General features: G+C 36.0%; 1 protein-coding gene across 2 annotated transcripts in view; it reads right to left on the bottom strand.

Annotated features, from left to right (window-relative positions):
- LOC132545402 (DNA damage-regulated autophagy modulator protein 1-like) overlaps nucleotides 1–20,893 on the bottom strand; it is an 88,201-nt gene that overhangs the window by 58,974 nt on the left and 8,334 nt on the right. For both annotated transcript variants that reach the window (XM_060209092.1, XM_060209093.1), the window contains exon 2: nucleotides 848–1,025. In XM_060209092.1, coding sequence (XP_060065075.1) covers nucleotides 848–939 — 92 coding nt within the window. In that variant the 5' untranslated portion in view covers nucleotides 940–1,025. The remainder of the gene's footprint in view (nucleotides 1–847; nucleotides 1,026–20,893) is intronic.

Below are 20,893 nucleotides of genomic sequence, written 5' to 3'. Positions count from 1 at the left end.
TGGATGATTTAGTAATAATGCTAATAATTGATAAGAGGTAATTTGTTAATATCACCTTAAACAAATCGGTAATTATGTTGTCTCGGTTGTCTATAGATATTAACTTTGAAGCACACTTTTCATCAATTATTTGTAGTTTATCTCTCCACAGTTCTTATCATCATATAATATCTGCAATATGCTTGGGTTTTATGATAATATGAAAAATTCCTTGCTTGATTTAGACATAAAATGTGAGAAAATATCTTAGATTTTTAATCTCAGTAGAACGATTGAAAATCGTCCTAACATACTATCGGTATAATCAATATCTATATTCTATAACATTTTATTAATTAATATATACTGATCTAGTCCATCTACTCTAACAAACAGATGGTTATTGATTCCATTTTTTGGAGTATCCGTTTGATTCAAGCTAAAGTTGTGACTTGGTCAATGAATAAGCCTATCGACATATCCTGAAACTGGCTCGTCGATTTTAATGTCACGTATGTAACCTGTCAGATGAGGAAACCCTCCGATGGAGACTGTACATCCCTCCTGTCAACCTGACATACAAAGCATGTATCATCTGCACGAAGGTGGTCAATTAGACACCCATTGCTTAATGGTAGTATCACCATAGGCCAATAAAGTCGTCGTAATCAGTGTGAAATTGAGTGCTCATGTAGTCATATCAAAAAGGATTTGTCAATAAAACCCGCCACCACGACACTGTAAAGGTCCCTGGCGATAGTCGTTTGCGGATTAATTGATAAAAATATCCTTATTACACGCAATCAATTAGCCTGACAAACAATACAACAAACCCCGGATGTATGAAAAACATGCAATGGATACTCACGTTAGGAGAACTGTTGAAAAAATCCAAGAAAATGTGAAAATTGGCAAAATCCACAACACTTTTCCAAGTAACCGATAGAGTGTCAAACACATCCTGACGGTATATTTATCCCTGGCTCTGATGTCCACTGGTGTCGTGACACATGGAAATGTCCCCCTTGCCAGAAACGGAGACGAATCTGCAACGGCAAGAAGCACAGACTCTTAGAATATACAACGACAAATGTCCTGCAGTCTCTCAATAGGTTTGAGGTCCACACGCCGTTCAGTGAGCGGTCTCTTAGATCGATTGGCAGTCCGTGATGTGTCGCATGCCCGTCACACCGTCGAGCTATTAGATATTATAGCAAGTTTAATTAAAACCCCGTATACGATTAGCAGCAGACAACACATAAACACTCCGCTGTAAACAGTTTAAAATACATTAGAAATGTGGGTAGGGAGATGAATATGTCGTGAAATGATCCCAAGTGTGGATAGCATGTTGTAACACTTGGAATGTAGGGTGCTGCAGAGGTTCTACAGTGTACGGAAGCATCTAGCCATCGTTACACCAAAGAGAACTCCGTCTGCGAGATAGTTTCCTTAAAGACTACGGCTTAGTATGTTCTGTGCTGATGCATCCAATATTGCGAATAAGATAACATCCTATACAGTTTACCGAGCAAAGGCAACACACGCATACGACAAGAATCAGTCGGTAACTTGCCTATAAAGATAAACGCTTATTTCTAAAATCCATATTATCTTAAAACAGTAAAAAATATTTGAATTTTAATGCAGGTAGAAGCACCCCTTGTTATTTTTTTTTATATTTATTTACGTTTGTTTCGTCTAATTTCTGTGTGATGCATTAAGAATTGTGTCAATGCCAACACCCATATCTTAGAGTATAGCATGAGTATGTATAGAAACTATGTTAAGCACGATAAAAATCAGCCTAACAAGTGCGTTCCTAATCCGCCTGTTTTTATTACAAGGTTCTCGATATATGTAAGAGATGTGCTAGATTAAGTATCTTTTCTAACATGCAGTATGTTGTAGAACTTCATTAAGAAGTTTTATCAATATCACCATCAATATCTGTAAAAACTTGGCATCTTGAGTTGTTGAAGACAAAACAAAGTCTGTTTCACTGTATTTAAGCGTAATTTTCAATTCAAACGTATTGATAGCATTTACATCAACAAATTTATATATAAATGTATAATATAATACAGTGAATTATTCGGTATATTTATCTCCCTTTTTTACTATACACTGCAAACCACATGCCTACCATATATGTGCTCAATCTGTCTTTTATAACACCTGACACTTTGTTATACCGACAACCAGTCCTATGTATTACACCTGACACTTTGTTATACCGACAATCAGTACTATGTATTACACATGACATTTCGTTATACCGACAGTCAGTACTATGTATTACACATGACACTTCGTTATGCCGACAATCAGTCGTTTGTGCTACATCTGTCACTTCGTTATTACGACAATCATAACTATATATTACACCTGACACTTCGTTATCACTGATCTGTCATCCTTTTCACTGTCCTTAAATATTACCCATAGTGAATACTGCTGACAATTCCGAACGTAATTTTATCATTATCACCATAGCACAGTGGGAATATAGTGTTATATAACGCTATCGCTCTGTCGATATATGTATGAAATACTCGACCAGCTTTTGCCGATGATGTATGATCGATTCTCGGTGCCAGAGTAAGAAATAACACCAGCCTATGTTTCATGATTACCATATATTCCGACGACTGTGGTCCAGTACTGTACCGCTCACGTCCCCAGTAAACAACAAGTCATTGTGACCTTTAGTAGTTACGATAGTAACGTGAAAAAGTGCAGTATAAGTATTTCATCATAAAAACGTGATGTTAAATACTAAAATCTTTGCTTTTATGATTAAATATCTTGCAATTCTGTTTGTTCGGGAACACGACCGGCCACTGTACTATGTATGCTTATATGTTGCGACTAACAGGAAATCAAATAGAATTCAAAATAGATTGCCATTGATACAACAAAATAATACTCGGAAGGTTATGAACCATTCATTTTAGCGGCCTGTGTGGTCATTTCATTTTATACATTGTTAACTGAATGAAATTCGTTGAAATCACTGATGTATAGACATACCCTATCACAAGTAAAGAAGCACTGGTAATACTACTACACACCAATACGCCACGTCTTATATTCAGACAGTTTGACAATGCACGTGTAATGCTACATATGCATAACACGTTATTGACTTTTATAAAGATGTGTCATTCTGACGTCATCTGTACAGCTGAAAAACATGAATGTGGAACATATCAGTTTTCTCAAGCGTTTAATATGTCCAGTTTTAAGTCGTATGGCTATAGAAATGGGTTTCAAGTCCTGTCTCCAAGTTAATCCAAGGCTGTATAGTTGATATTTTAGCATGCCAAGCCTAGAAAGACTCCTGTATCTCAAGATTAGCAACAAACGGCTACATCCAATGTGACAACATTGTTTTACATCCTGTTGCCGAAGGGCCGTGTCCTTGGCCCATATCTCAAAGCAGCGTCCACTCATTGAGAGCTATTATACGTAAAAGTAGAAAAATACAGGAGATTCCAATCTTGTAGAGAATGTGTATTACAATGATTTATTGGTAATTATTACCATTGATTGATTTCACAAGTTCCGGAGATACGTAGAAGTACATTACAAGAATGAGAAGCAATTTTGTTTTTAGTTAGTAAAATAGCTGTACCATTGTGCTGATGAAGCCTAGTGTGGCTAGTCGTAATCAAAAATAGAATCTAGATGTCGATGTTACATGGTTTGATGTTACTGTAATGTTTATATGTAAAATCTACACGGAGCTGAATACTTTGGGTCTCTACAGTACTCTACTACCGACTGACAAGAACCATCTTTACAGAGCAGATCACTTTTACTGTAAGAAATGATTGTAGAAAATACACAAAAATGAAGAGCAAACTTTCAATACTACTTTAGATGTAAGTTAGATTAACAAAACATTGATTTAAATTGCATCATACTGTTTGTCCTTGTAGGACTCGGCAATGATGCAAAGGGTTTATACCTTTATATTAGATAGCGACTATGGAAAACCGAAATTGATCGAAAAGAACGGTTCAGTCTAGTTCGGAAGATGATTTAATAAATTTCGTAATTTTATGTCCAGTAATTTCTCAAAGCAACGTTATGTGCATGTACATACTCGAAATCGTGCCACTATTCGATACAAATATATGGCAATATACTATACTGATGCATATGTCGTGATATACGGAAATGAAATCATCAGAATGATCGAATTTCTGGCTGACTTTATCTTTGTTGAGTTTGATGGTAAGATCTTCCAACAGATTATTGGCATACATATGGGATTCAACTGCGCCCCCTCGTTGGCTGATTTGTTTTTTTGTTTTTATACGAGGCTGCATTTATCAAAGGTTTTATCTAAACATATCACAGACATTGAGCTGGTCTTCAATATCACTTTTAGATATATGGATGACGTCACAAGATTTATTGACGACGTCTATCATATACACCCACCTGAATTGGAAATCAAGGGCACTACAGACTCTTCTAAAACAGCCCCTTATCAAGATCGTTTTGTGCAACGAAACCGATATGGACAGTTTTTTGCCAAGCTGAATGATAAACGTGACGAACTCAATTTAACAGTTGCGAATTTTCGAGATTTTGGATTTCGAGATATGCAGGTTGGTAATGGGGACGATCACGTCGTGGAATATTTTATTTTTTGTGAAGTTGATCATGTTTGATGCACGTTTTATTGTCATTTTGGTTATGCTGTTGTATACCTTGTTCTCATTTGGAGACGTGACATTACGTACCTTGATCGATCTAAAAAAGACTGACATGGTGGGTGTTGTCGATGAAGCAGAAGACGTTAACTATTTCGGAACGCCTTATTCTCACAGTTCCTTTTCATGAGTCTCCGAGAAAATCCTTTGTTTACACTTTGTCCTATTTCTATTGAACTTGAGTTTTGATAATGGTTTTGTTCAAGTGTTAGTATTTTATTGTTGTTTTTATTCAATTCAATAAGAAATTATTTTAACGATTATTATGTATATTGTACAGAGACACATAATTAAGCTCATTTTGGAAGTTATATCTAAACGTTTAGTAAGAGCCATCGTTGAAGTACTCGAAATTTATAAGAAAAAAAGTCTTGATAAACTTTACAATGTTTTTTTTTTTTTTTTCATGAAAATAGCGATCCCATGAATGCGACTATGTCAAAACCAATATGGGCGCGAATGATTACGACTGGATCTGTCGTGTTTTTACTCAGGAGGGAGTAAACACAAATAAAAGGTTATATGGTTACGAACGGTGGACGCCGACAAACGATCTTAGCGTATGTGGTATTTTATTCAGCAAGCAAATCCTAGCAGACCACTTATCATTAAAAAGGGAGATATAGCATAGCGATAGTGAACTACTGCCTAAATTGTCGGGGCCATGGCTGCTTTGTATTTGGAATAAGTACAGGACGTAAACAAATAACCACTTTCAATTAAGTAGACTGGAAACTTTTGCTTCCATGTGTTCGCATGAAGCCATACATTCACATTGGTTATTTCCCCCTCTTTTCAACATTCATTTGTGGTGTTCATGCGTTTCGAATCAAGTTTGTATTGATTTTACCAGATAAAAAGCTGTCGTTAGACAACGTTATGACACCAGTCATATCTCGAACTAAAGCGAGAGCGACAAAACGGACAATGCCGGTAATTAGTTGTCTGACTGCTCGTGCTAGGCTATCGTAATCAAGGTGTCGTCTGGTCCATTGACAATCTATACTAAACATATGCCCTCCAAACGTCTCATACCGCTCTCTGTCGTCTGTCATGTACAGTAACGCTATTTGACGAGGTGTATAACTGTAACTGACACTGTTACGTTGTCTGTCAACAGCATGTTAAGTACACAGCGTGAATGAGGTTTGCATTGTAGACACCCAACCTCGATATCTCTGCGCTAACGGTCCATCGGTGGGATCTCAATCAGTAAACAAGAAGTTGGACATTCGCAATTTTTGTCCACTTGTAATCCATTAGTAAGTACATGGTCGGTATACATTAAACATAGATTTTTCGCTATATTACCTGTTTCGCACTGTGATAAACAAAAAGTCGAACATTTACCATATCTCACTAATTTCTCTCCGTTAGTGGTAGTAAGTTCGTCATTCAATACTTGACCTTTTTACATAAAAAATATTTAAATAGTAAACAGCTGTCAGACCTTAGCCATGATTACATTTTTACACACCACTAGTGGGTACTCGATCAGTAGACCGGAAGTCGACCATTTGCCATTATAACCTCATTTTACGTCGAACGGTGCTACTTGATCGGTAAACAGGAAGTTGCTATCTCTACTTATCTAGTTATTCCGTCAGTGCGTATCTGGAACATATGCCAATACACATGACTCTTCAGCGAATGAACATCACTAAAAATGTTCTGAAACCAATATCAATAATTCTACTGGCACTGCTGCAGACTTTTTTTTAAAGAGATCATTTGTCAATATTCTGAACTGGGCAAAACATTATATATTCAGTATGTAACTATAGAGTAGTTATGATTTACGTAGAAAAGACGAAAATCATTTTTCCTTCGTAGAGATACTATTAGATTAACAGCATAAACCCAGCTATTACCCCCTATGAATGAGGAAATCAGAGTGCAAAAAATGTATCCCGTTTGCACTCCGGCTGTACCTGCATCGTATGACTTAGCAAAATGATTCGTGCTAACGCTCGCTATCTTACATAATCATGCACACACGGTCACAACCTGTGGGGCTTTTCGTGTTATATGGCGATTTGTATGCACGTAAGAGTATCGATAACGGAAAGCGTGAACAAGTAGACGCAAAACAGGTGTTAAATATTGCTGCGTTTCTGTAATGCCTATTTTCTGCTCTGTAATGGCCGAACTCTCATCTGATAATGTATTAGATTTCAGTGTTTTAGGGGCGGATATAAGTTGCAATAAGGCGCCGAATTCGTGTCTTTCTCAACGGGACGTCTTCATGATCTATGAATGTGGCTGGTCATTGTAACCATGGAGTTGCCCAATAATTAACGTTAAAATATCGATATAATAAAAGAAACTAAAAACCAAATTTACGCTCAGGCATCACTGACAAGTTCTGGAAGGTCGACACAGCTGTATGATGCAGTTTAAAAAATACCAACATGTGATCAGAATCATTATTCAACTTCAAATCAAATGAAACTAGGTGAATCAAGCTGGCATTAAGTGTGGAAGATAGAATCTTTGTCAAAGACAAAGCCAAAGTGAAAACAAAAATTGAGTCTTCTCTCATTTACAAATTAACGGAGAAAATAACCAAATATCAATATTTCATATGCATCATTACCATTTTTCTTCTTCAGAATAAAAGCTTACAAATTATATCACACATAAAGACAATACCAACATGTCAGCAGAAACATAATCCAAACTCCCAAACTTCCTAAAGGGAAAGCATTTTCTGACTCGTCCACGACACCCATCATATAATTCTTGGTAAATCCAAGGTATGTAATGACACTTTCCCAAATGAGAACAACATTACCAGAAACAGACCCAACAAACAAACCTTCCTTCATATCGCACAAAGAAATAGAATATTTCTCAATGAGATCAGTACAATGACCTTAAATGTTTCCCATCATTTCAATCAATCTGTATTATCTGGAAACAATTTGTTGTGAGTTTGCCATTTATCGAAACTTGCACAAAAGTCGTGATATTGGGAACATGCCCAACTGTGATTTGTTAACTTCAAAGATTGTGGATTTATGAATGTTGCTATCAAAATGCTACTTTCACAATAGAGTAATTTAAACAACATATTTGCAAAACAGAAACCAAATCGCTGCCATGCACTGAGTTTTGATTGCACCATTTTTATTCTTTTTGAGGAGGGTGGAGATATCTATATCCCTACTGTAGAACAAAGGTCAGAAAGGGGATATGTCGTATGTCGTGTCGTTTTGGGACAGTAAAAGTTAGTGAAGAAAAAGTTGCAATAGAGTACCAAACTCATAACAGACACTTACATATAGAGCTAAAACGAATAACGTTTATTTGTTTTTTCCTGTATCTGGAATAGATTATAAGCTTTAGGAATCTAAATTTCTGAGCGTATTAACCGTTTCCAATGGAAATTTAAGATATATTATACTATAATATTATGTTATAATGTTTTGTATGCTGAAAGTCAAAACAATTCAGAGAAAACTATTTCACGATGAATTATTCAGGACATTCTGTGCATTTTGCGGATTTCCGAGCTTCCTTAAATAAAAACGGGCGGAGAAACGTGACAAGCCAACGTGTCCGGACGCATTTCCCTACAGCAAGGACAACATTCACCTATAGAGGGCTAAATAGTTTAGTTTCAAATTTTTGAATGTACTGTAAACAACTTCTGTCATTTGCGGACTGTCTCTCGTGCTTGGTGAGTGTATGAGTTGAATGCATGTGTTTATGGGAAGTTACATATGTTCGTGTGACAGTAATAAACTGTCGTTGATTTTACAGCGCAACCACTCACAGCGAATTCCGACGTTTTTGAAAATAGTTGGTACTATTACCGTTTGAACGCTCAGCATCGTGGTAATGTAACGACTGATTTACCCGTTGTCAGTATAATTTGACCTAGACAACGCAATTTTGTCAGGAAGGTTTACATGCTGTTATCATGCTAGGGAGTGGTATATCTCAAACTATTGCAGCTAGACAGTGCATATCAATACGATAAATGCATTGCGGAGGAGTTTTCAATAGACGAACATGGTGCGGGACACCCCGCGGTCAAAACTCCAGCCTGTGACGTCACGTTTGCAAAGTACTTATGTGCGGGTGTCGCATTTGCATGATCGGTTCCAGACCTCTTCATTGATCACCAGAAGCATTCCACGACTTAGATAAATCAATTCCAGAAGTGTTCGAAACATATTGCTGGAGACCGTCCGTGCCATCCCGTTATCCGTCCGTGACGTCCCGTTATCCGTCCGTGCATCAACGTCACAGAGTTGTGCGATCAGCTTAGCCATCTGCGATACACCAACTGGACTGTCGGCCGGACACACGTTATATGTACCATGGCATTGGTGTAATTCTGCGACATCATTTTGGCGGAGGGAGCATTAAGGTCTCGGTTTGCATTACCACGCAAAGAAGGACCTCTGGTTGTAGTGGACCATAACGAAATTATACGTCATCACGTTCTTCCAATTATTCTTAAAAGCCAGTGTAACATTATTTTGTAACAGGACTACGCACACGACCCCACATTGTACCTTTTGTAGGGTCATATCTAATGTCACCGTGCTGCCGTGTCATCAGATTTGTCTACAACCGACCATGTTTGGGATGAAATTGACCTACGTCTGCGTCAGGATCCAAACCTTCTTGCTATGTTGGACGCATTGCAGTCATACATTGTCAGACGTATGGCAGAACATTCCCCAAGCATTTCTGTAATTTGATCTGTTCCATGCGCTGGAGATGTGTGGACATACCAGAAATGAACTTTTAAAACTTGATTTACACATCCTTCCTTTCTGTGGCTAATACCAATTGTCTGATTCATAGTGTCATTGTGAAGATAAGTCATTGTAAAAAAGATTTATTACGAAATGTTAATATTATTTTGTGGATGAATTTATTAACTAAACAATCTAAAAGGTCTCTTTTTTTCAATAAATATATCTCTTCTGATGTGTACTGTCACTTAGGCTAGAAAACTGTAAGCCCAAAGCATCACTGACGGGACATTTTCGGCTCTACAGCATCTATTTCTGTACTTGTATTGAAAGGTCGTATGAGCTTGTTGTCATTTGTGCAATCCTTAATTGTTGGATTTTACACTAAGATATAAAATAAAGTATCTTTGATATTTCTAGTGTGGTATGCACGTCATTATCGTTAAAAATAAAATGTGTTTCGTTACGCTTCACGACGTTCACACTTATAAACAACATGAGATACAGCAATTTGCCTTATCACCGTTGTAAATGTATTGGTCCGACCCCTTTGCACCTACTCTATAATTACGTATTCTCTATTAGAGAGCGAAAAAGATGTTTCTATGAACAACATCAATTAGCGTGCATTATTTAGTGACTGCTGGTAAAAATAACCACCGGCGAAGATAAAGTATGATTCCGAATGCGGTTACGAAATAAAAACGACCAGGGAATATGACAGCTTTAAAAATGAGTTTTTAGCATCTGTTCAGTTTTTTTTAATTCTCTCAGATACTTCACATCCAGTACGTTAATGTACACTTTATACGCTGTTGCTTAACGGTCTATACCCTTTAGGGAAGCCCTCTTACATTCGTGCAAATAGTTGCATGTTCCAGATTATAAGACTGAACATTCTCTTCAAATTATCCAAAATTGAAATCATGTGGAAATTTGGGTGTATGAACCCCCAGCCTTTCCAAAATTGGAAGATAACAACCTGCTGAGCAGTGAAAAAAATGGGATTATACGGAAAAGGAAAGCGTGCACATCACGATCAATGGAACTCAGCTTTGCATATTATATGATATGTCGGTAAAAGTTTCTATAGGTTCACAGGTTAAATTGTAATTAGTTATAGCACATAGTATGATGTAGCGACAACTATTCAATATTACAGTAAGCAGCAGAGTAGTCCTTTTCGTTCAGAATTACAACTAACAGTTGGATATACAAGTATTGTGAAGAACTGAGAGAATGACACCTATGGCTATTCATGCATCTAAGGACGGTTTCCCTATGTTTGTGAGTCGAGTGAGTTTGTTTTCAGGAGTCCGTGATATGTGAAAGCTTCCTTTTGGTAGTGTGCCACACCGAAGTATACTGCCGAAGGCCCCAAACAGGACTTCCCAAACAGTCAGATAATAGCACCTCGCAAATCAGACGCTATTGATGCCTGGAAAACGTATGGATGTGTTTCATTACGGGGTATAGACACAATGGATGGTGATTTCCTCACAATATCATGTCTGTCTGAACGATCGAGGACAGTCAGACAGACGATGTATAATAATACCCATTACTGATATCTTCTGAAGGGACTTTCAGCGAGAGGTATTCACATCTCTTCCTTCGTTATATTGCAAAAAATATATATATTATTATTATCATATCCATGGATATTTCTCGCTTTAAGTAATATCTTTACACGGACTGTAAATGACTATCTGTACAAGACAGACTCAGTGTAATTTTGTATATCGTGTTTAAATTGATGTATTTGTCCGTATCTGTCTGGCAAATTAGTGAATCAACATTACTGTGGCATGACCCTTATAACTCTTATTACCCTTACAAGCACATATCCCACGGTCGTGGACTTGACAATAGTGCTGTCTCTACCCATGAGACTGCTTACAATTTAATGTTCCATCGGAAGTTGAACACGGACATGCTATTCGTTAAATGAATTTCTGGAACTCTGAATAAATTTTCATTTAAACAATCAGTGGAATTACTTTTCTTTTGTTCAGATTGCTTGTTAAAAACAACAAGGAGAAACAATAATTTTAACATAATAATTATCCTAATTCAAATTCAGTTCCGTTGGAGTAAACGTATCATACATCATTGACGGCACCCGCCTTATAAATCTTGGTCAATCCAAGTAAGTAATGTGACGTTCTCAAATGAGAACAATGAATACAAAAAAGGAAAAACGGAACCAAAACAAAATATCGAGCAACAAACAAGTCAAGCTTCATATCACACAAAATAGAACTGGGCACTTGAATATCGAATCAAGTGCGACAAGTAAACACCATCGGTTGGGGGTGCAGGGATACTGCTATTCATAAATGGAAAATTCGCAATAGAGAATTTGAAATCAGAAGAGTCGGTAGTGTAATAGATTTCCAGGTCTGGAGGCTATATACATGTACGATTGCCGTGGTCAATAAATTTCTTATTAATTAAAGACGTAATCAATATACCTAATAGTGAAATTAAACGACTTTGCAATGTCTTTGTGACCTGTTTTAAAGAAGTATCGTATATCATCATATGAATGTTTTATTATTAGTAAATATACCTATGTAGTATTTGTTTCTAAAATATTTGCTTGAAAATCGATCATGTGATAAAAGGGAGCTTAAATACGCTTCCGGTTTTTATTTCAGCTCGCTAATTCCTTAGACTCGTTTTATAAATTCACATATTAAAAAGAAACTCAGGTAATTTCCTATTATTACTACAGTTACTATCAATCTTCTATAGTAGGTTTGCATTATCATTTATCGCATTGCTTTTAGATTTAATTTTATGCCATTTCCCGGTATTGTGAAACTCAATTGTAACACCTTTGGTTTTAACAGATGGTAAAACATCAGACTTAAAATGAAGAAGTGGTAGCAAAATGGCTCTGGTTGTGATTATCCGGAATTAAAATATGCCTCATACAGCACAATACAGAAAAACAATCGAAATCGAAATCGAGAACATGGCTGGGAAATTTCCATTAATATGCGATCATATATAACTTTGCACAGATTAATAATTTCAACAGCGTGCCCCATGGAGCTATTTCGCAAAAATAGTTTAGGTAACTAAACAAAACAGGAGCCATTTGATAACGACTTGTTCTTATTCTGACGTTACGTAAAGCAGTTTATAAGTTAAGAACCTCTTTCGGGATTTAACGTCAGACAGAAATTGTCTTATTATTTCTTAAGTTTAATAAGGAGGACGACTTGGCGTCAGTAATCAAAATTGCAATTTGCAAGCGTGTTGTAAACTGACGAGGTTATAAAGTATCAGCATGGCATTCTTTTTCGACGTATAAGTATCGAACAATATAATAACTTCATGATCGTAAAGTCAGCAGAGGTTTAATCCAAAAGGGGATATAGAAACAAGTGTAAAAATTTCAGTTTTTGCTCAGTTTTCAATAGCATGCCTTACCCATCACTGTCAAGGACTGTGAGTGACTCAGTCATCCTCAAAACGCTAGTTTAACTGACTTAACTGTATTAATGTCGTAAACCATTAACAAACCCCGATTGTGTATATATATGTTAAATTTGAACTCAATTAAGCTGGCAAAATATGAGAACAAGAAAGATTTTCATGTTAACTCATGAAAAAGACCAGGTGATCCGGAATAGTGAGTGGTTCTGCTTAATCGATGAAACCCGCCACGTAGATATTTTTTACGGTCTTATACGATAGGAAATGTATCCCTGCTTGTTTATATTTCTGTTCGACTGATCTGCGAACGTTCTGTTACGTCCATAGATCAGTAAATTTGACTTTTCAGAACACTTGGTGTTTAATTTTTTCAGAAGTTTTCGTGTAAATCTTTCTTTGGTTTATTACACTTTAGTGCTATATTCTCCTGAGCTTAATGATGATAAACCACAAAAAATCACTTTCAAACCCTTGAAGAAGACTGCGAAAAATTAAAATTAATCGAAATGCATGTTAAAACGTAGCTAGGAATGTGCAGTTGCCATATAATTTTCGTGATTTTCACATATTCATTAAAAACAATGTCAACCACAGGTGTATATTATAAACTGTGTCAGCATTCGAATGAAATAAGATGTGCGTGCAAGTTAAGGTAAATACACAGCCCTCTTGAGAACCAAACTTTCGTTCTCCACTTAATGGGAATTAAGATCAATTAATACCAATTATTTTTAAGCGCCTTTCAATACTGTCTGTGGATTTCATTACAGTAAAGGTCGTTATTATTAGGGGTTCTACTTTTGGCTGTTTTCAAGGATTTGATAAAGCCACTTGAAATATTCAGAATATAAACAAAGATTGGAAGGGAAATGAATGTATGTACTTCTGTGCGAATATGTCTTTTGCAGCATTTATTTTATCATAACAGCGAAAATTTAAGAAATTCAAAGAGCTACTAAAAATAGGATAGTTTTTCTTTCTTTTCGCAAGCCGTTTTTCTTCCTTTACACTTCCCCTTTTTCTGAATCATATATTAGCGCCCGACAAATGTAGAATCTATGGAATCTATGTTGATAATGGCTATTATCAGGAGGTTAAATTCCAAACAAACAATAACGCTGGGATATAGCAAAGTAATTTAAATGGTGTATTGTCTCTGGCCTAGCCGCTTGGCCTTGGATCGGATGCATTAGAACATTTAACTCATTGTCAGTACAGTATGAGTGGATTGGTGTCATGGTGTCGAGGTCATGACATTTCACTGTGATGGTGCTATATATGCACCCGTCAGTGGCCCCATCATCGGAGTATACATCTGCAAGAATCCCCGGGTGTTGTAAGTTGATCATTTTTAGTAAAATATGTTAATGAAAAGAAATATTTTTGATCAGTTATTCTTAACAATTTGAAACGTAACGATGAGTTGAACTATTCCAGATAATAACTATTTTTCTTGGGCGTCATCATTTGTCTACAAGTCATCAACAGTTTAGTCTCATCAATGACGATTTCCAGGAGGCATAGATAGCTGTAGTATTATGCAGTTTATTTCATTATTTGATTCTACTGTTTCTAATTCTAAATTTGTATTTAAATATGTTATTTACTTTTGTTCCAAGGACATACGTACTGATAGGAACTTTCATAGAGTCGATTTTTAAATGGCAAATAAAAATGTAATACACTACTGATTCTAAATGCTAACCAGCGTACTTTATTGTTGCCGGACTTATTAGGACAAAATCAAGAAACCATTCAGAGGTTAGTTTTTCAAAAAATGTTTTTGATGTAATTATCTCATAAAGTATGGGAAGAGGACCTGCTTGTTTATGAGATACCCTCACGCTTATATATACACTAATATATGCCATTGTTCACCCTAATGGCTTTCTTGGAAATTGCGGATTTTTAGCCAATGAACCGATGTGATGTGTGTAACAAAAAGCTATGTCGGCATTATAATTAGATTTGGTTGATATACGGTCAAGTTGATAGATTATACGAAAATCTGGTTTTGGTAGAAGCTTGTTCTAGATCCACGTTTGAAAATTAGCACTGGTCACCTTTACTTTACTGCTCTATATACCAAGGTTTGTCGAAAAATGTAGGTCATATGTACGCGACATCCTTAGAATATATAATTTGTATTCTTCTGTAGAATTAGTAGACCGGAAAAACGAGCCAAGTCTGATTAGCATGGCATTGAACTGAGGCTGCCCTGCAATTATTACATCCGGGTATTAATGTCGTGATATGAATACGTGGGAAAGCATGCTGAATCATGAGTGAGTGTGCATGCATTTACAAGTTAGTATCAATAAAATAAAAATAAAAACGTCACAGAAAAATGAAACTTTTGTTTTAGTTCATATTTTTACACTTTGTCCATTTACTTAATTTTTTATTTAAAACAAAACATTAATCATTAATCACATGAACATTTTAAATCAGTCGTTAAAGATTTTTGAACTTCAAACAAACACGAGTCAATTAAATGGATATCACTGTTGTTGTTATAAATCGTGCTCTATAGTTGAACTATTAGCAGTGGAAACAGAAGCTAATCATTGAGAGACCACTAAAATAGAAGAAAGTTCTATCTTTAGAACCTTTTTCGTCATGAAACTGATTAGGGTTAATTGCATTCTTAATAACCATGACATGACATTTTTGAAGCCTTCTAGTTGTTACAGAGTAAATGAGGAAACAAAGCAATACAGATGGAAAACCTTGTCATCAAAGTCAGGTCAATTGTTATTGTCAAAACCAATCAAAGACAAAAGTCCATCTGTCAACCTCGGTTTTTGACCTGGGAAAACCAAACTAGTCGTTAGCGCGTACCTTACAAAGGTTCGTGTTTCTGTATCAATGCATCAAACAAGGCACCGACAGATCCTACGAAACACAAACCATTTGCTTTTTTATCTAATCAGACTTAACACAAGACATTGGCGCGAAGACTTTTAACTAATTTGACTACTGCCTGGCATCAGATGTCACACACCACCAATCTCTCTAGCAATCTCTTAAAAACATCGATCTCCGTTCGGCTGCACCGCTTACTGAAGTGGTCATTTCCTAGAAATAAATGCCTGTTTGAGTAGAAACATCTCGGTCATCGTCTGGATTCCAATAAGAAAGGGTCGATTTCGAAAAACGTCTGTGTAATACATTAAATGAATTGAAAATTGGTGGCATAGTGATTTAATCATTCGATTTATATGAATGAAGCTTATTTCTTTGGTGTGAAAAACCCCCTTTACAGGTAATGCAATATGAGAATGATGCTTTTGAAATGACTGCTCATACGGCGGATAACTAAAAGAAAGATAGAAATCATCCGATGTTTGGCCTCCATAACTACGAAGATTATTTGCTAAATTTTGTTTGTAATAAGTACCTTCCTGATTGTCTATGTTTTATTTTAAATTTTAAATAAAACCTAAGACATCTTTCTTTAAATATAAGTTTATGATATATCCCACCATATGTAAATTGTATATGAAGACGTAGCTGCTGGCCAGGATTGATGGGGCACTTACGGACGACTTTTTCGCATTTGTACACGGTGTAACCTAACATCATGACCATTCTCTCACTACACAAGTATTAACACCTTTGTATACGGTGTAGCCTAACACCATGCCCATACTCTCACTACACAAGTATTAACACCTTTGAGAGCAACATGCTACAAAGGGACCATGGTGCCGACTACCAAAGAACGGTATTGATCTTTTTTTCTTTCTGTTCTCTTAGCTCTTAACCGTATGAACCGAGAACTGTCCATTCAGCATCGCTTCAGAAAACTCGATATGTCATAGTAGCGAAGATTGGTGCAGCAGCTAGCCCTAAATAAATTTCAGATGTTTCAGTTTTACCTGATTTCATAAGAACCCCAAGAGAACATGCGTATATTTTTAACCGAATCAATCAAAACGTAGCATGCTGGTTACGACAAACCTTGACGTCCTAGTGCATATGCGAAAAAGACACGAAAGTAAATAGCACAACGACGTCCAATTAGAAATATCTGAAACTAGAATTGTCATCCAGAGGGTAACTTATACACCCTGTTCTGTAATCATAGGTCTTATTTACAATTGTATTACTTCATTAAGCTTATTTTCTGTTGATTTCGAAACTTACACAAATATGCAATTCTTCTCTGTTAATAAAAACGTACAACGCAATCAGGGCCGCGCAAACGGCATAAAGCATATAGAGTTTTCGCAAATTAGATATCACATGGTTGATTGAGTGTTAAATTAAGGTGTACAATTTTCAAGAGAATATAAGTACATAATATTTTACAATTTTCATCAAAAGCATCTAATGAAATCCTAACTTGTGCGGAGCATCCGTTTAAGCTACACTGTACATTGTACATTAAAATGAAAAATGCGCATTTGTTTTACTGTCATCCTATATTAATAAACCTGATCAAACTTGCTTTTTCCACCAGGTCATATAAAACCAACCCAAATATCTTATACAACTATTTCATTCCAACGTCTTCTCCAGTTAAAGAGAAAATATGAGACCAAATAATGACATAATGACGGCCGATGGCATCACTAAATCATTGTTATTGTTATAATCCTAACGACCAGTCTACCCAAGATGGTCATTAGAGTCAGGAAATGGAGGACAATATTCCAAACATCAAATAAACAAAACAGTAATCATGTGCAGTATCAGTATTGTTAGCAAATGGGAAAGTCTAGAAAAAGGATTTATAATCCAACTATTGTCTTCATTGCTTATTGCTTAAGACCTTTAATTCTTTTTTTTTTGTCCTAAAAACTTTTTTACTTACACTTCACTTGGTAGTGCCTCGCATTATGCCTTCCAATTGAGTGTCTCCTTCAACGAAAGTTAGTATTTGTTATGTCCCCTGAAAGAGACTAATTAGAACCTATAAGACAGACGCTTTTATCTTTCCACTTGACGTCAAGCTTTAGGTGGTCCGTCCATGTTATGACATTTCAGTGGGGTGGTACTATAAAAAGGTTCTAGAGTGGCACTACAATCCATGGACATCAAATTCAAATGACCTTGACTTTTGAGAAGAAATAAAGCCCGAAAACTAATTTGCTAACGAACAGTTTTTGGTCAGTGTGTTGCTATATAAGTACACAACTAAACTAACCGCCATCGTCCTAGAAATGAATCAACTTAGCTTAATGTGTGCTAAAATGTATCTCATCAAATATACATATATAAAAAGACTTTCATTAAGAGAATATACTCTCGTTTTCTTGTTGTTCTTAAATGCAAGAATCTTCAATGTCTCTACTGCTTCCTGAAACACTGAATTACATGTACATGTTTTCTTTGATTTTTTTCCTCCCTTTTTTCACCTTTGTTAAAAGACGCATACGAAGTGCGATCGATCGCTGCCGACATTATCGTTGAACCAAGTGATTCATGTACTTGAGTGGCCATGAAAAACTCAGTAATTCGGTAAGCAGAGAAAATAGAAGTGTGTGGCATAATGATAATCGCCACAGGAAGAGAAATTCCTAGGCCCTGAGTAGTATGGATGATGCCTCCCGTTGCGTAACAAATGATCAGATACATATATATTCCCCGGATAAAGGCACAGTGTCTGAAAACGTGTTTATAGACATATAGACCTACCTGTTATCTAACAGAGACAACTAGATACGTCTTTTCTATTTCGAACTTCGTAGATGCCTTTTGGTCCTTTAAGATTATGAATATAAATATGGAAACTGCTTAGGGGGGATATCAAGAAGGATGAAACAAGAGGTAAAAACAAAGACGTAGAGCTGTATAAAAAATATACTTTGTCCTTATCTAAGTAATAAAAACAGGTGCGGACACACGATTGGTGCGTAGTTGTAAATGTATGAAAGACGTTTTCTTGTACAAAAAGGCAGATTGATGCAACTTGGTGAGTAATAAAATTGTATAGATCCCAAGGGACGCAGAGGACAGGGCCAGAGACAGCTATCCCGACCCTTCAACGACTCGTATTAAACACTCTCCCTTAAGACTGAAAGCTTGTCCTTATCAAGAGAAGAAAGGTATAATTAGATTCTGCTCCAGTCTGCCCAGCCAATACATTATAGAGATTCACTACCTAATATACACCAAATCACGTTCCTTCTGTTGCTGGCCTAGTCTTATGTCGTCCAGTCATGATATCGGACGTGGCATATTAGCCATGCGCTCAAAAACCTCGTCGCTTATTGAGTTCTTTTAAGTCCTGATTAATCACGCGATAATGAGTTTGAGACGTGGACTACAAATGTGTCTATTGCGTTATATCAATTCATAGCATCACGTGATTTTCTTATTGTAAAATTTAGTGTTTAATATACCAGGGTAAAATGCAATCGTCCACGTTCTTTGAATCAATTACAATGCCATAAACATTGCAATTATGTAAATCAAAATCACCTTCCTTAGTTATTTCTTATTTTGTCTCGTGATGAGCTCCTAACACTTCAATATATACCAATCTGGTCCTGTGGTGTACATAAATACCCTTCCAAAATCATCATCATCAGCCCGCTTATTGTCACGTATAATGTACTAAACAACAGCAAATAGACTGATATCAGTGTCTATCCATTTTCAGCTGATCGAATTGCCATGTCTAAAAATCTGTACAGTGGAGTGACTGATACATCCATCGTGAAGATATTGAAAATACGTGAAGATATAAATAAATATTTCAGCTGGTATTTCATGTTATAAAGTTATTTTCAGAGAGGAATGTATTTGTATGTTTTACACGCCTTTACGTAAAAATGTCTATTCTGTGTACCTCTATATACTACGGTGAGTAAGGTTGGCATATTGTTCAATTAAAAATAAATGTTCAAAAGAAACCTATTATACCTGAATATATTTGTTTACATTCCTGAGGAATTGATTATCAGATTTGTTTGTCTATTAACCAAGATCTGGTATCTATATTGGTCGTATCACAACAAGATTATAATTATACGTAACGCTGACCAACAATAAATTCCGTCACCGTAGTCCGTGCTATGGTTATTTCTTTGGTGATTGCAATCATGCAATTCGACTCATCTAGTGGCAAACGAAACTTTTTGGTCAACATGTTGATTTTCTATGGTATACTGAGATACCTCCAAATTTAATAGAGCTATGTGGAACACAGTCGTAGGTACACTACACCTCTTTTGAAATATTGCTGAATTCAAATTGCTCCTGGTTTGAATAATTACATAATTCTGTTCTATTATTAATTCAACAAGCAATCTTTCTTCACATTTGTTTTGAAAACTCTTGATGAAGTTGACCAATGCTTTTCAATAACACAAACCTGAAGGTAGTATTTATAACTCCTGTCCTGAGGTACTTTAAAACCGCAATACATTTGATTGGGTAATTTCTGTAAATTTGGTAAAACTTATGAATGCTGTCTGCAGACATTGAAATTGAAATTTATACGATTAGTTCTTTCTGTCTGGCGTTTAGCTATAGATGAAACAGGAATATATTGACAAGTTAACAAAATTGTAACCGAAACAGATATCGAGGAAACGAGAACAAAACACAAGAAAACGATATATTTGGGAGGATACCCAGGAGAAAATAAGTTTTTGTTTTTGTTCAAAGTCCTATCAGTATCAATGGTCACTGAATGACTAATGCTGGTATTATAGTGTTACCATACTGAAACATACCCGGTCACATTTTACTGACATCGGTCAAATAAGCTCCTCCACTACCACAATGCTGTTCGTTAGACATGAAGTATTAAGTTCAATTTTAATAGGTCCTGGTATGTTTCGGCCAGGGGAAGAAAGCCAGAATCTTCTCAAACGCCAAACATATTGTAGAAGATATCTTATTTTGTTCTTCACTGGATGCTATAAATATTACATTGTTTCGTTGAGATTATACGGAGAATATCTTTGAAGAAGCAGAAGATTGTTATTTTCGTTTTACTATGATATATTATCAAGAATAATCGTGAAAATATTTTGTGACATCACCCCCGTTTTCTCGATTTTTTCTCTGTCT

Source organism: Ylistrum balloti, unplaced genomic scaffold (assembly GCF_031769215.1).
Source record: "Ylistrum balloti isolate Yb309-2 unplaced genomic scaffold, AGI_CSIRO_Ybal_v1 Utg369846, whole genome shotgun sequence".
NCBI lineage: Eukaryota > Metazoa > Mollusca > Bivalvia > Pectinida > Pectinidae > Ylistrum > Ylistrum balloti.
This window is presented reverse-complemented; position numbering and strand designations above follow the sequence as displayed.